Genomic DNA, 18,245 nt, shown 5'->3' on the forward strand with positions numbered 1-18,245 from the left:
GTTTCTGGAATATTTCCATTTTCATTATCTCCAAAACATTCTATTATTTTTTCATGTTTATTATTTTCAGTATATTTAATTCTTATTATATTTATTTATATTGTATCCTTAATATTCATTATAGTTTTATTTATTTATTACTTCTCCCATTTTCCTCTCTTCAAAAATATTTATCTCCACTTGAAATTAGCTGAAGCACAGTTTCACACTGTTATTTTAAATTTATGTATTAAATCGCTTAAATTATGCCGTAATTTTACGTCGTCTGCTGCTAATGTGTCAAACCGATACTTTTCGCTTTATTTGTTCCACTCGATCGTGGAATGCAATTAAACAGGGATAATATGTATAATGGTATAAATAGAGGAAGAAGCATGGAACGCATTATGCGGCAATTAAAGAGTAACGATTCGAATCTTGTGTGTATCTAGTCCAATGGAATTATGCGAAACGATGCTTTCATTATGCATTGTACACGCGCGCTCGATTATCGAATAATACACGAATATAATACGCCATTATACGAGCACGAGGGGACCGATTACTTCGCATTCAAGTCGTACAATCTCGTCGCGAAATCTCTCGAAGGTAAGGCAAGATTTAATCCATCCCGCCATTATTCCTTAGAACCACGATAATTCGTGCAATGCCACGTTATCGTCGTATTTACATTCGATACTCGTCTTTAAACTGACCAGAATATTAATATCTGATATTATACCTGTGTATTTTGGGGTTTCGGTAAATTTTGTTATTCGTTGATCGAATTTTTTATTCGTTAAATTTCTGTATTTATTTTATGTATTGGTCGAATATTTGTGCCGTTTATTTTGAAAGTGGCCTAAGTCCAGTTATACTTAAATTGAGATATTTATTATTCATAATGTCCGAATGTAGTGATGAAGGTAATTTTAATTAATTAGTATTTAACAAGTTAACCTCAGTTTTTGGACAATTGCTTTAATTGAATAATCAGTACGTTAAATTAATGCAGTTAACAAAAATTTACGCAATATACATACTTATAGTTAAATATAAAACTTAAAATTTAATAAATTTTGGAAATTATTTCACTCATGGGAAAGAACAAAACGACCGGAACATAATGATTTCTTCAAATCCCTTTCACACACACACAAAATGTAGATGAGCAGTAAATTGTTTCGTAATTTATGTAGTTAAAAAATGTTTTGAATCGCATAAATTATGTTTTTAAAGTGTTGTAAAGATATATAAAATTAATTGAGTACTGTTTTTTTCAATTTGAAGCATCTTAAATTGTGTTGAATGGACTTGGGCTCCTTCAAATTTTATAAGGAATCTGGTTGTTAATTTTGAAAGTGGCCTAACTCCATTCTTTGCAAGAAAACGCCTATTATTCACTTAATAATTGTCATTATTTTAATAAGAACTATAAATTTAATTCCTTTAGATACACTTAAGCAGTATGACTCATTAGTATCCTGTACGTATATTTTTAATTGCATTGAAACACAAACCCTTAAATATTTCAATTTAAGTATAAATGGACTTAGGCCACTTTCAAAATAAACGGCTCATTTAATTCCTCTCAGTTCGACGAATAAGTAATTTAAATTCGGTATCAACATCTTACTGTAAGTAAAAGTAATTTCATGTTGTAAATTGTTCGTTAAGTTAGTTATTATTGATTGCATATAAATAGCTAAAATTTCGAATTTTTGTATTTATTATGTATGCAAAATACTTTAAGGATAATGTGAAATGAATAGTTTTTTATATTTTGTTATGCACTGTGAAAGAGTTGGAAATTTAATTTATACATCAGCCGTGTTTAGATGAACATTTCTTTTTGAGGTAGGGTAGGGTTTTTTCCTTTTTCTTGTTAAAGGCAACGTGTTAAATGGTTTTGAACGTATGAGATACTGAAGTTACTACAATTAAAAATTGTTTCTTAAGATTCACGAATTACAACTATATGAAATTTATTTTGATATTCAGAATGCAAACTAAAAATTTCTAAGAGTGTATTTAAATTTTCTCTGTGCAAATTCATTATAATCTGAATGAAGAATTAGAATGTACTGTACTACAACAATTTTTGTGATATTTCTAACAATTTTAAGGACGTCATAAAGAGTCTGTTTAGTCAATGATAAATTTTACACTATTTTATATATCTTTTTTAATCATCTTAAAAAACATTTGCACTCAAATTTAATTAGATAAAGTAGATAACGTGTAAATTGCCAAGAAATAATTAAAAGTTCGAATATAAATAGGGTATACACACAGAGAAGTAAAGAAACACATGTACAAAACTTTGTAAAAGCTATTAAAAATGAAATTAACCAAGATCAAAATACATATTTAATTTATTAATTAATAAATTTTGAAAAGCTCTAAGTTACTTAGCTAAGTTTATAATTAAGTTATTATCACGCTGCACACACACACCACTATTACTTTCCACAAATTCATCCAAACTACCCTTAACCTGAATTTTCCAATCCACGAAAATCAGTTTAAAACCAAATCTCCTCACAAAATCCTCTCCTCCACCGAAACCACAAATTCAAACTCAAATTATCTCCCCATGAATCTCATAAACCCACATCCATTACAAACCTAACCCACTCTACTCTCCCTCAAAAAAAAAGAAAAACAGAAGAAAAAAGAAAATAAAGACACTTCTACCATAACTACTTCCCAAACAAGAGAAAATACCTATCCACCCAACAGACAACCTCAACCTCAATCTCAATCCTCCACTTCACCCTCCAGCCCCAAGAAAAATATCAAGTAAAGGGGTTTACAGAGCGCGCAGAAGTATCTGTCTTCCCTAACTCGGTAAGAAGCGCGTTTTCCGATCGGTTAAACCCAACTGAACCTGGGTCCTCGTCTCGAATAAAAGGGAACAGGCCGAGGTGAACAGGAAGACGCGGAAGAAGGCGGAAGAACAGCCGGGAGAGGGTGGGAGACGCAGTGACTGCTGGAGTCCCGGCTAGATTGAGCCGTGATTGAAAATTCCGCCGGCGGCGGGATTTCGATTTAAATTTATACGAAAGCGGGCGAAAAGTTTCGTTACTTGTACACGATGGAGGGGGAGGGGGCGAGGCCTCGTTCTCCGACCGGAAACGGCCCGCACGCGCGTATATCCGCGCTCCCGTTTTAACGAGGGCTGATGGAATTTTAAAAGCCCGACTCGGAGTAGGGAATGCAATTTGATCGGGCACACGGTGCTCAAGTATGTTTTGCGAGCACGTGCTTTCGCGTATGATTCCGTTTCGCGAAGAATGACAACTTTTTCCTGGATATTTCTCCGTTTTGCAGGGGGCTGGAAAGGTATTTATTTCTTGCGTTGCGAGGCTAGGGTAACGCGCTTCCTGATTCGTATAGTATTGTATAAAACTATGTAAGCATGTAAATGTAGTTTTTCTTGTTGTATGATTTCGGTTAATTTATATTAAGATAGTGACAACGAGAAATTAATTCAGGGGTGGTTTTGAAGGGAAGGTGAGTGGTTTGGGTAATTAATTATAATCATTGAAAATAAAAATTGGGGATAGATATTAATTTTATAGGTTATGTTTAGGGAACAAATTAATTTTGGCGAGATTATGGTGACTTGCACGACTTAGAAATATTTAGGCTAGAAAATTCAAGGGTGCAAGAAAATAATTGATTAGCACTTACTATATTTATGATACTGTTAGTGTTAGAACTTACTATTGTAGCGATCAGCATTCTCACCCTCGCCATTAGATGGATTCCGACTTCGAGGACTTTCCCGCAAGTCCTCCTATTCCTATATATATAATTTTCCGACCTTCCAATAGTATCCCAGTGTCTAAGGCAGGGCCTGCTAGGGTAGCCTTACTGATGAGTCCGCTAGCAGGCCCGAGACGAAACACATCCCTTCCTTTTTCTACCATCTCTTCTAGCTATGCCACCATCGAGAGATACCTACGACTAGCTGACATCAAAAATGACCGTGAGGGAGGACCCCCCACACTATATTTGTTACTATTACTGTTCGAACTTACTATATTTGTGTTACTATTACTGTTAGAACTTACTATATTTGTGTTACTATTACTGTTAGAACTTACTATATTTGTGTTACTATTACTGTTAGAACTTACTATATTTGTGTTACTATTACTGTTACTGTTAGAACTTACTATATTTATGTTACCATTAATTTTAGAACTTACTATACTTGTATTACTATTACTGTTACTGTTAGAACTTACTATATTTGTGTTATTATTACAGTTACTATTATTTATATAATAATTATTTAAAAATTGACTTCACTTTAGGAAATCTAAGAAAGTTTTTGATAATCGTGTTATGTTGAAGTATAAGTTCGATGATTCGAGACATTTTGTATTTTGCTATTTTATTGTAATGGGTAACGTGTAAAATGACTGATAACTAACCATTAGAATTTTATGAATGTGCAGGTTAAACTCGATAAGAGCCACAACGGCAAACTTTCGAGGGTTATCCACATCAGAAACATCCCCAATGATGTATCAGAGGGTGAAATCATCCATCTTGGCGTCCCCTTTGGCCGTGTCACAAACGTCCTCGTTCTCAAAGGAAAAAGTCAGGTAAGTGACAACGAGACGTATTCATATATTTTATTTTATGCAGTAGTATACATTTCCCATGATTAAATTTCGTGGAAAGTTTATTTGTATCTATATATATTAATAGTTAGCCGAGTGACTAATTGTTCATATTCTGAAATTCATAATATTAAATAATGAAATTAAATTCAACTATTAGAAGAGGTGTGTTATAGTTATTAATTAGGAGTAATGACAATTTAAATAGAAAAGATAGACATTTATGGATATTTAATTACTCGTGCAGTTTCAATTAGATATAATATAAAGCGTTTAACTATTCGTTAATTATGATTTAAATAGGACCAGTTAAGGTATCAATTAGGCAAGACATCGATCAAATTTTCAATTTAATCAATCAGTTGTCCATTATTCAATTAAGGTCATTTAAACTAAAATTTAAGTATCGTTGTAGTTACCAAAATCATCGAAATTCCCGGTAAACTGCATCGAGTCGAAACAATCAGAATAAAGTACTCTAATCCTTTTAAAATTATCAGTTTTTAGAAGCTAAACCATATTATTTTAAACCATCCTAATTAACCACAAATTATTATCTTTCTATTACACTAACCCCTCAAAATTATTATTTTTTCATGTCCAGAATTGATTATTCCAAATTATCCAAATCAATTAAGAACAATTAATTTTTCAGAAATTAAAATAAGGTATATCCTAAATTAAAATAAAATGACTCTAAGTTACTATTATTTTTATCCAAAATAAATTCTTCTAAATTATTCTACTGAAATTAATCCTAAATTACTATCCTATCAAATTCAAAACAAATTAGTCAAAAATTTACCAGTTTACTGGTCAAAATTATTATTTTGGCATATCCAGAATGGATTATTCCAAATTATCCAAATCAATTCAGAACAATTAATTTCTCAGTAATTAATATAAGGTATATCCTAAGTCACTATTATTTTTATCCAAAATAAATTCTTCTAAATTATTCCACTCAACTTAACCCTAAATTACTATCCTATCAAATCCAAAACAAATTAGTCAAAAGTTTACCTTCATACTCGCACTCATAATTAATTTAGTCACCAATTCCCATTCGCATTTACATCATTCACCACTGAAAATCCACGATTCTAATTATTACACCCCCCTATCCCTCCGAAAATTTTCGCGTGACCACCTCCACCTTATTTAATTTTTATTATTTTTATTACATTTCATTGTACGTTTAGTTTCTTTTTAAATTATAATAATTACAAATGAAAAGGAAATCAGAATCAGCTGGAGGTCTATTCACCATAGAATCCCTCAACGATACAAAAGAAATATAATCACCACTAATAATCACCAGTAATCACCGTTAATATCGATTTATTCTTACGTTGTTCGTTTTAGTGTCAGAGGTTTTTAAAAATTTGAGTCGAATAATGTTATGAGCCGTGATAATAGTTACTAGGCACAGTTACTAGGCCTAGTAATAAAAGTAGACAATGTAAAGCTGTTTATTTATGCGCATAGATTAGGTTTCATTTAAAAAAGATAATAATAATAATAATTAAGAGAGGAAGAGTTCAAATGACTGACTGGAAACCGAATCGTGAACTAAACGTCATGGCACGTTTTAGCACAACACCCCGCAATTGTTCTGCGTGACACTAAAACGGTTATAATGACGTAACGTTAAATTAAAAGAGAAATTTGTCCCTGAAGAGGTGAAACATCGCTATCGAGCCTGAAATTCGAGGCTGCGTGGGCAGAGGTGATCAGAAAATGAGCGGAACGCGGCGGAACTGGACCGCAGGGTCCATTTAGCCGTGGCTTCTAGCAAATCCATGCAAAAACGCGTTTGATCCGCGCTAGGAAGTGCTGTTTGTGCCGCACCAGCGAGCCACTTGGTGACCAGGTCGCGGATGACCGAGCGGGCAATAACAGAAACAATTGAATCATCGATTCGGCCCGATGATCGGCCGTTCGACCATCATTATCCATTATTATCCGTCTGCCTGCCGCACTTCACAAAGCCAGCAAACCCCTCTGTTCTCTCGTTCCCTTGTTTTTCCGACGGTTACCTGCTAGTGCGCTGGATTCCGGTTGTATGTTCGTGCTGGAATTAGGCTGTCGCAGAAAATAACGTCCTACCCTTTCCAGTTCTGATTCAGCCTCGGCTCGATACCGCGGATTTTCCACTGTGTACTCTTGCATTGGACGTAATGTAATTGATGGAACCTTCTGAGAAATTTTATATTTCTCGTTCTTAGGGTTAGAACGAAATTTTGATGTGTAGGCTGGTGTAGTGTATTGCTATTCGAGGATTTATAAATTTGAGATTTTAACACTTTGCGCCCGAGAGACGATCCTCAGTCGTCATTTAATTAGAACCTAAAGATCGGTGTAAAGATCCAAGTGAATTTCACGTAAGGTGTTAAAATTACTTAGAATTTTACTTCGTTTGTACTTCTTTTCTTCTTTTGTACTTCTTTTGTTTTTGAAATTTACTTCTTTGAGAACAAATCTGTAACCAAAATTGCTTTCTCACCCTCAGTTTTCAAAAAATGTGAATTCTTTCTAAAAATGCAGGATTTTTTACTAAAATGAAGTATTATGTAAAAAAGTAAAAAGTAAAAGCTTTAGGAGGTTCATTCTTATCTTGAAGGTTAGGTGAGTGTATCGCCATTTTATCGATACCTATAATTATATTTATTTCTGTTTCTGAATAACTATAATTGATCATTAAAATTTAAAAATATATCACCGAATATCTCGACACGATATTCTTACAATTTTCAAAAAAATTCTTCATCTGATACGAATTTGCTATGTAGTATCGTATTCTGTAAGCTTTCCTGAAGAAGAAACCATGAAACGCAATAGTCAGAATCAAATAAAATTTGTTAAACACTGTAATTACTATATAAAAGTAATTCATTAATTGCAAAATTTAATAAACGAATTCATTGTTTCATTTTTATACGAAATACTGTAAATGACTGTTAAAATAATTACTTAAAATAATAAGAATTTTTTCAGTATTAATTTCGTGATATGCATAATTAGAAATACGAGTTAACACAGTGATTACCGTTTTTCAAAATGTGGTGGTATGTTTATTGAAATTTTATTTTTATTTATATAATTTTTCTATGATCTATGAACGTGATGTCTCAGCCAACGAGAATTCGGGATTCACTCGGTATTTCGCATTTCAAGTTTTCTGATAATTCCTATTTCTCGCGTTTATACTTACATGCTACTATTCTTTGGCCAGCAGAAAGACTGTTTTTACTTGTACTTTCTTCAGCGAGGTTCTTTTGTTAAATCCGTGGTCGCAGAGGAGCGCTTTAAGTGGAAGGAAAATTTTTCTAAAAGGCAGCTTGAGCAAAATTTCGCCTTTTTTCCTCTGACAAACTAGGTTGTGAAGTTAGTATCCTGTGAAAAGGGGAATAGTGTGTAAAATGCACGTTGGAGTTGAAAAACAAATTTTTAAAGTAGGTTCACGTTAATTTTAATTATACTAATCCGCCGAGAAGAGGGAAATATAAAATGTGAAGCATGCTGTAGTAAATAATTAATATTAATACAGACGACTATAATCCCATTTTCGAAAACATACCATTGTAATTCTATAGATTTTAACGAACAACTGACGGAATAAACGGAAAAAATTTTCATTGCGCATTAAAGAATACCGCGAATTATCTCCAAAAATATCCCAGCCGGATAGTAATCCAACACCCCCGCGAAACTCAATTTTGTTGCTCGAAATATTGAAAAAAAAAAAAAAACAGAGAAAAATAGATCCCGATATTAAATATTACTTCGATTTTCAGCAGAATATTCGATAACACAGCGGAACCACTGCCAAATATGGCATCCCCAATTAATCTACGCCACAGTAACCAGAAGCAATTACAAAATCCGATGGACGCAACAAAATCGACCTGTTCGCCATCTTTCCGCGCCCAGCAGCAACAGCGTGTTACATCGTGAAATTGAAACCCCGTTGATTTAGCGATGCGTTTTCATTTAGGCGAACCCTCTGCCGGAAAATTACGCGTGTCCCAGGATGAATGCAATCTCTGCCCGCCGGAATATTTCGCCACGGAACGATACGTTTCGCGGGATAATTTGTCGCATCCTGCGCGCGTTACTCGCGATCCGGGATAAATTAATATTAATCGTCGCTAAACGCGCGTTTATCGTTCACCGTGATTACTGGATCGCCGGATAATTTCGATCCGCCGCGTGGATGATTTCCAGCCGATCTTTTTCGGGGGTGGGAACCGGAAGTGAGAGGTTTGCGCAACGATGGTGTGCAGTTATGAGAGGAACGAGTGGGAAATATTAGGTGATAGAGTGTTCGGTGGAATTGGTTTGTTTGGAGAGTAAAGATATGAGTTGATCTTGTCGATTGTTCAGTCTGTGGAGGTGTTTGAGTTCATTGAGTGTTGGGAAATTTGGCGAATCACTTGGAAAGAGGCCTCGAGGGATTTTAATTTTGGATTTTATTAGTCAATAAATAATTGGATATGAAATTAAGTTTGGTTGGACCTTCGTTGAGTATCGAAAGCTAGTTTCTCTGGGAGGATGTTAGATTTCGTGTTCAGAGTTTGTTGAATTTGTGACGAATTTTAATGTTAACCCTTTGCACTCGACGATTTTTTCGTTGCAGAAAAATAGTAATTCGAAGACTTTCTGTCATAGAGTCACCATTTTTAAAATGGTAAATGAGAAATCATATGCAAATTAAGACATAGAATTATTTTTCTTCGACATTGCACGCATCGTTGAGTAATTTTAAATATGATATATTAATTAACGTCGATCTTTAGAATCTGATTAAATGGTGACTGAGAGGTGCCTCTCGAGTGCAAAGGGTTAAATTTTATCATTTTATGCAGATGAAATTCAATTTCATTGACTGTTTGTGAAGTGAAACGAGGTGTGAGTTGTTCGTGAGATGTTTGTGTTACTGGTGGATGAAATATCAATAATAAGAACAGTTCTTTGTTTAATGTGTTCTTTATTTCTTTATTTAAAGTGAAACAAGCCTATAAGAAAATAATATAACAATAATATATTAATAATAATTATATTATTAATTATATTATATAATAATATATATTAACCTATTTACATCCAAGCACTGAATATTCTGTGTGTTAGTGGTGGATGAAATATCAATGACAATAGGAACAATTCTTTATTTAATTACAAAAAATTATCAAACACAAATATTAAGTATAAATTTAATTAATTTCTCGCAATTACATGCTCACACCTATTTTCACTATTACGACTCAATTACAACTGACCTATGCCCAATTTCTCTGGTTTGTTCTTTCTACTTTCATACATTACATGAGCATACACAATTCACACAACACCTCAATCATTACATGCATACTCGTTTATCACGATAACCTGAATCCATTAGATATTGGCATCCCATGCATACTTGCCCCACTCATCCCTTTCTTACAGACATCGCTCCTTTATTATATCAATACATATATATTCAAAATCTGTGTTGACCATTACCACAGTTTGATCTCATTGAGGGTTTGTAGGGAGTCACCAGGAAAGAGACATTGCAGGATTTTTACTTTACATTTTGTTATTTGACATTAATTGGCAGAATGGTATGAATTTCTATCTTAGTAAAATTGGAAATGAATTTTAATTTTATCGATTACTCGTCATATAAACTGATATATTATTTTATCATGAGACTGTCCATGTTTATAAATATAAATGAAAAATTTATTTGTAAACTATTAGGAAAGTTGTGTGGATAAACTTTGATTTCAAATTCTGTCATTTCGTTATTAATTGGCAATTGTCGATTTCCATTTCAGCGAAATTTATGTGAATCTTGAATTTATTGGTTGTTTATAAAGTAAACTTGAATATGAGTCGATTATAAGTCCTATTTATAGGAAATGATAAAGAAATAAGAAGAATGATATTTTTGGTTCGTGTAACTTTATTTAATAGTTAATTGATAGAAGGGTGGAAATTTCTATTTTGGAGGAATTAAACAGGTTTCACTTCATTTAAAGTTGCTACAAATTCTATGAATCTTCTACGAAGTTTCGCCATTTAGGAATTCAGGACACTTCTGATAAAAGGACCCATAAATAAAATCTTGCCATCTATCTTATCGAAATTCGAAATTTGTATTTTAGGAGAATATTTTTAGATGCGTGACAGTTGATTGGCTTGAATTATTGGATAGAGACTGTCATTTTCTATTCTATCTTGGAGAAATCAATGATGGGAAGATCAAAATTAAAATTAGCTTAATTCTGAAAAGACTTTTTCTAATATTAACTGTTATATATAAAATTCCACTGAAAATTGAATATTATCGAATATTTCTCTAAACTTACTCCCATTTTTATATCTAGAATTACATATATTATCGACCATTTATATTTTCCCACAATTTTCAGCAATTTCTCAAATTAACCATGATTCTGAGTGATAATCAATACTATTCATTGAAATAGCGATTATCAAGACTAATAAACTCTCTTGCATCATGGTGTCATTTTTAAAGAAGTCTAAACGAAGGTTAAGTTCCTAATTAGCATCTCGGATTCCCGTTTCTTCAAATTCGTGTTAATTTGCTCAGCGAGATACTCGAGCATTTAAACTTTCGCTATATCTCTCCCGCTGACTATACTCATTGAAGTTGGTCCATTAATATTAGGACGATTATGCGATGCAGCGTCTGCAATGATTAGTGCACCTCTCGCCTACGAGCAAGGGTTTCGAATCCATAAGGGTTGTTCTACTGCGCGTATTTACGTGCCTTGTTAAAGAATACTCGACTCGAGTACGAAGATACCTGGAAGCACTTGCCAGCAACCAGGTATCCGTTGCTAATTATTCCAGGGGAAGCATCGATTGTTTATATTCCTGGAAAAATGGCAGAACACTCGTGTCTTCTGAGGGATTATAATTTATCTGTAAATTATCTATATCATCTATGTAAATTATATCCGTAATTATGATTATTAATAATTTATATCTAAATTAGATAAGAAATTCATATATAAATTATACATATAATATATATTTATTTTTTGCTATTTATGTAACGTGGTCAATTAATTATTAATTGTTTCTTCGAAAAATATTTATTAAAGACGCGTAGTGGATTTGTAATGACATTGTGAGGTGAGAATGCTATCTCTGAAATATTAATTTTGAAATATTGCTGTTCAGGAAGTAATAGATTTGAGATATGACATTTTGGGATGTTGAAATTGAGATGTTAAATATAGAGTAAGAAGAGAAAATTACAAGCGAGAAAATAATAGAAAAATAATTTGTTACACTTTATGATACATCTCTGAAGTATACTGTATTGCTAACGAAATTGAAACTCAGCAAAATTTTGATAGTGGAGAGACAATAATCTTACCTGAAATAGGGAATTGGAAAAATGTAATTTTTCATAAAAATGGATGAACGTGCAATATTAACAATTAAAATCAGTACTATAAATAAAATTACAGTAATTAGAGAAAAATAAGAATAGAACTTAGAGAACTATGAAAGGACAGATTTCAGAAATAGAAATAGCAACGCGAAAAATTAAAAGACCAATTAATATTGACACAAAGAACTCTGTATCATGCAACAGAAAAATATGAAGAAAGAGACAATAAGCATTTAGTATAATAAACTAAAAGTAGAAGAAATTTTCTTCACTAGAAAATTCAGCAATTAAATGTTTTCATTAGTCCATAGTGCACTAAAAAATAAATTCCAGCAATAGTAGAAGGGTTGTTAGCAATAAAATAATAATATGAAAGAATACATAGCTGTGAGCAAAATAATTGTAATAAACAGAGCAGATGTAATGGCAGAAAGACATTTCTAGCAATTAAAATCAAAATTATGAAGAAAACTCAAATAGCTCAGATAGAGTGGAAGGAAAAGTTGTTACAATAGAAAGCACATTGCAGGGCTACCAAGAAATTGCAGCAATAAAAAAACATCTTAGAGATAAGAAAGGAAGGAACTACAGCAATAAAGAAGCGAAAAGACAGCATAGAATGCAGCAATAAAAAAAAACACAGGAAATATGTAAGGAAATATACTATAACGTACACGCACTATACATGACTCATAGCATATCACGTCTTCTTTTATTTGTAGCTTTTTTCGTGGCAATTCACACAGACTGAACCTTTCTTGAATGCAAAACAGTATCATCTTATTAAATATAATACTGTAATTGTAGGATGCATTTGTACAGTGCCTGCAATAAGTTCCTACCCAAACTCTAATTGTGCCTATAATTATAAAAGTGGTCTAAGTCATCGACTTAAGAGAAATGATTTTATTATTTATTTCGTGTTGCATTCATTTATATTACGATAAAATATATTTATTTGCTACAAAACAGTGAATAATTGAATTGTTAGATTGAGTTTGTAACTTTATCGCAATTAATTTTATAATTTATGATGTATTTAAAGGCCGAAGCTTTTAATATTTCAAAAGCAAATATAAGTGACTTAGACCACTTTCATAATCATAGGCACAATTACCTTGTATGCCTCTCTCAGAGTTATTTTGATTTTATATTATTTGTCATTGAAATTCTTTATAATATAAAAGTATTATAATAATTCTAGTATTACAACAATATAAAAAGTATAAAATTATACTTTTCATATTACACCACTGGTTATTTAGAAGTGTGCAAATTTGTCAAAACTCCTTTTTCCAATAATGAACATGTTTGAATAGTCTTTGTCTCAATATTAAATAAAAAGTGATTGATAAATTTCAAATGTTATTAGAAAAGGCAGTACATATTTTGCAAGTCTTTTTATTATAAGATTATTAAATAATATTCGCGTTTTTAATTTTTTTCAATGTTGTGAAATAAAGTACTGTCAATTTTGAACGTACCCTTATTTTCACACTGGAAAAGCAGAAAATGCAAATTTGCAAGGACTTATTACCTCAATATTATGAGGCAAATACTACAAATTTTTGAACGCATTATTTTATCATCACGTGGAAAAGAATAGTCATTTTCGAAGGTTCCTCATCTCACATGAATACTCTCAAAGATAACTTACCTCGTTATTATGAGAAAAAGCAGTGGATATTTCCAAAGATTTCTTATTTCAACAATATAGAAGAAAGAAAAAGAAATATTGAACAACTTCAAGAACTATATATTTTTCAAATACATTTTATCTCACTATTGTGAAATGGGATATCACAAATTTTCAAATACATCTTCTCCGAGTATCTCAGAGACTTCTTACTTCGTGTTATAAACAGAAGTAATAGACATTTTCGAAAACTACATTGCTTAATGTTACGGAAAAAGCAGTGAGTATTTTCAATAAAACCTTACTTCAACATTATAAACAAAACAAACAAACAAAATAGAAGATATTGAATATCCCCATAACTAATTATTTTTTAAAAACTCTATCTTCACAATATAAAAAGAAACAATGTTAATTATCAAAGACACCTTGTGTCTTATTAATATTAAAGAAGAAATCTATATAAATATTCAAAAATTTTAATTACAAAATTGCATCTTAAAATTACCAAATAAACTATTGTAGAGACGAATTTTTTGATGGCATATATATAATTATATATATTTATTTAATAATAAACTTAACAGTGATAGAGTATGTGAGTAACGATAAAGATACGAATTATCACAACTTATCACAACGCTCAACCTACACTTCTGCAGCAACTCTCCTATTACAACTCACAATTGTTAGCATCTCACAATTGTTAGCATCTCACAGTTGTTAGCAACTCACAATTATTAGTAACAACAAAACTCTGGCAACTAACTTCGACAACTTTGAATTCGACAACTACACTATTGACAACTCTTTTCAACAAGTCCCCTTTGACTTAGAACTTCTTTTTCCTTTTATGTTGCGATACCACACTATTGTATTATAAACTTCCTAGGACACTGCATTTTGTCATAATAAAATCCTACCATAATAAATACCATAATAAAATCCTACTTCTCCTGAAATTTTTATTCACTGAATCATTAAAAATTTCCCAAAAGTTCACTAAAATCCTTTTATTTTTTCCCATATCAATCCACGAATTATATAACAACTTTTCCGATTATCCTTCAATTCTTGGCGACAGTTGGCGCAGACTATGACTCGCCTGAACCGAATCCCGAAATCGAGCCTGGTTACGCGCTCCTTTGCACAAAGAGCACACGCAGATGCGTTTATCGTGGCTTACGCACGCCCTCGGCCACGGTATATTTCCGACGTTAATGCGTATGTAATTTGCACAGCGGCTAAATCTCTTCATCTGGCTCAATGCGGCGAACCGGTGCATCGATGCATTATTTTAATCCCCCCCGGTATAAACAAACCGAGAGCACGCATTATCGTACCTGTTGTACTGACCGCTCTACACGCGTTCCGCTTGCGCACCGTTCACGTTTCCGTTAGCATGCATTAAATATCCGCAATCAGGATCTCGCGAGCTTGGATAACTCGCATAGCTATTCTCCCTTCCTTAAGCTGTTTTCGAACGATCACACGGTCATTTGTTAATGTTGTTCGAGGTATACAGGATAGATAGGCAGATATATGTGTCTATCTATGGTTGGGTTAGTATCTATTCTTGGTTCTTTATAGAAATTTTTAAAGAAAGAGGTTGGTTGTGTGGTAATGGTTTCATATAACGCGGTACGAATTCGTTCAGTTTGTATTATTTCTAAGTTTCTTACAGCGCGGTTGCTATATAACGAGGCAGTGGTTTCCATATAACGCGGTATAAATTAATCTGATTTGCCCTATTATTATATTTCTGATAACGCGGTTTCCATTGAACGCGTTTCCTGATTTCAATTAATTCTGATTTTCTTATAACACGGTTTCCATATAACGCGGTACGAATTAATCGCGTTATAGGAGACTTGACTGTAATTAGATCAGAAGTAACTACACGTGAGATATTGAAACGAAATACTCGTGATTTTCTTTTCTTGATTCGTCATAAATGATATCACAGTGGTAATGGTTAACATAGATTTTTGAATATGTATGTGCTGATATAATAAAGGAGCGATGTCTGTGAGAAAGGGACGAGTGGGACAAGTATGCATGGGATGCCAATATCTAATGGATTCAGGTTATCGTGATAAACGAGTATGCGTGTAATGATTGAGGTGTTGTGTGAATCGTGTATGTTCATGTAATCTATGAAAGTAAAAAGAACAAACCACAGAGTTTGGGCTTAGGTCAGTTGTAATTGAGTTGCAATAGTGAAAATAGGTGTGAGCATGTGATTGCGAGAAATTAATTAGATTTATACTGAATATTTGTGTTTGATAATTTTTTGTTATTAAATGAAGAATTGTTCTTATTGTTATTGATATTTCATACACCACTAACAGGTTGTTAATGTTCTTAGATTTGAAATTGTAAAATGGGTGGAATAGATGGTTTGGTATTTGAGAAATATTTAAGTTGGTTGTTGGTTTATGGTATTTCTAGATATATGATTTGGGAATATTGAGGCTTCATTCAGGATCTGTTATTGAATTTTTGGAAAATTTTGGAGAAAGGGGTTACTTTATGGTATTTTTAGATTCAAGATTTAGAAATAGTGATGCTTTATTCATTGGTTTATGGTATTTTTAGATGTAGCAGTTAGGAGTAGTGAGGATTCATTTATAATGTATTATTGAATTTTTAGAAAATCTTGAAGAAGGAAATTGATTCATGATATTCTCGGGTTTAAAGTTTAGGACTGCTAATCAAATTTCATTTATCTATTCTTTGATAGAACTAATAAATTTCTTACATTTTTATGTTTTAGATTTATTATCAGTAAGACTTCATTTATTGTCGTCGGTTTTTCAAATAAAGTTTTGGAGAAAGAGATCGATTATTGATATTTTTGGATTTAAAATTTCAGCCTAGACATGCTTTATTTATGAACTACTATTAGTCTTTTTAGAAAATTTCGGAAGAAAGCGTCGGTCTTTGATATTTTTAGACTCAAGGTATAAAACTAATAAGCCCTTATGTATTATTTATTCTTCGGATTTTCAGAAATTTTAAAGGAAGTAATTTCTATTTGACAGTCTCGAGTTTAAAATTTAATACTACTAAGGTTCCATTTGGAATATAATTTTGATTCCTTAAGAAATTTCGTGAAAAGAAGTTCATTTTTGGTATTTCGATGTTTAGTATTTAGCCCTTTCACTTCAATCCTTTCACACTGTGGTATAATTTGGAATTCAGGTCTTATTAGTAATTATTCTGTGTTTAGTATTTGACGCTCTACCCGTGACTGTCACGGGATAAACTGTTAATGGGTTACTAAGGCTTCAGTCACGATCCATTTTTAATTTTCTTCGAACTTTTAAAGGAGAAAATTAAGTTTCCATCATCGCAGATTTGAGATGCTGGTTTGGAAAAACTTCATTTATGTTTTGTGCTTGACGTGTTCGAAAGATTGTGACAAGAAACTATTTTTTGGTATTCTTAGCTTTAATATCTGGACCTAGTAGTGCTTCGTCTCTAGACTGTATCTTACAGAAAGTGCCAGTTCTCGATGCTATATACTTTATTACATTGGAAGAAGGATTTTCTGTTGGATAAGGATCTTCAAGATAACTTAATAAGATTTGACTTTTACTTTCTTTTCCTCCTTACCACGTTCTTAAGAGATGCTTCTATTGATGGTATATTCTCATAGTCTTTCGTCAAAAGAAATTTTCGTTCTTGTATTTACCTATTTTCAAGAATTTCAAAGGAAAGTTCGATTCTTGATATTTTTTAATTTATTGAAATAATGTTTCCAATTTTATTTTTTAATGAAGTTTCGAAAGATAACTATTTTTATTAATATTTTCTGTTCACTGAAACTTCTTATAAATTCAATGAAAAATGTTTTCATTGTTGTATAAATATTCATAAAATACAATTTCTAAGAAAACCTCATTGTAGAGTAGAAAGAAAATGCGTAGTAAATTGCTTCTCCTTTTCTGAAGAAAATTAAAAAGGTGTATTACATAAAACATTTGTTAATAATAGAATTTAATAAATAATAAAGCCTAAGCAAATCTTGAAAGGAAACAAATTAATTTCAACTTATTATTAATATTCATATAATAATCATTAACCAGTTAATTTATCTTTAGACCTTTCCAGTGATCCGAACACAAAAATCCATTTTCTGATCCCAAGAATAAAAGTTCCCTAAATAATTTCAAAAGTTTTTAGTTCCGCACAGAAATCTAAATCCAAGCCTTAGATTCTGCTCCCAACCGCAGACCCAGATTTAGAAATTAAATTCCCATCTTCGGATACACATTTAACCCCAAAAATTAAATTTGTGGCTTCGTATAGAGACCTAAAGTCAAAACCAAATTCTCGTTTCCCAGTGCTAACCGAATCCTAAATACATGTTTCTAATTTCATATGTAGTCCTAGAAATGGAACCTTCAGTCTGAAACATATTACTTTAGCTTTATCTTCAGATAGAAGCCTCTTGTAAGTCAAAGCGAAGTCTTATTGGTATCACTTTCCTTGATCCAGGGAGCATGAATAAACAGACAGAAGCCTAACTTCAAAGAAGCTCTGGAAGTATCCTCTGACTCCCACGCAGTTC

General features: G+C 32.2%; 1 protein-coding gene across 2 annotated transcripts in view; it reads left to right on the forward strand.

Moving 5' to 3' along the window:
* The window catches only part of heph (polypyrimidine tract-binding protein 1 heph), a 325,042-nt gene that overhangs the window by 139,399 nt on the left and 167,398 nt on the right, over positions 1–18,245 (forward strand). For both annotated transcript variants that reach the window (XM_017901140.1, XM_017901141.1), the window contains exon 3: positions 4,449–4,598. In XM_017901140.1, coding sequence (XP_017756629.1) covers positions 4,449–4,598 — 150 coding nt within the window. The remainder of the gene's footprint in view (positions 1–4,448; positions 4,599–18,245) is intronic.

This window comes from Eufriesea mexicana, unplaced genomic scaffold (assembly GCF_001483705.2).
Source record: "Eufriesea mexicana isolate 0111107269 unplaced genomic scaffold, ASM148370v2 scaffold1482, whole genome shotgun sequence".
In the NCBI taxonomy this organism is placed as follows: domain Eukaryota; kingdom Metazoa; phylum Arthropoda; class Insecta; order Hymenoptera; family Apidae; genus Eufriesea; species Eufriesea mexicana.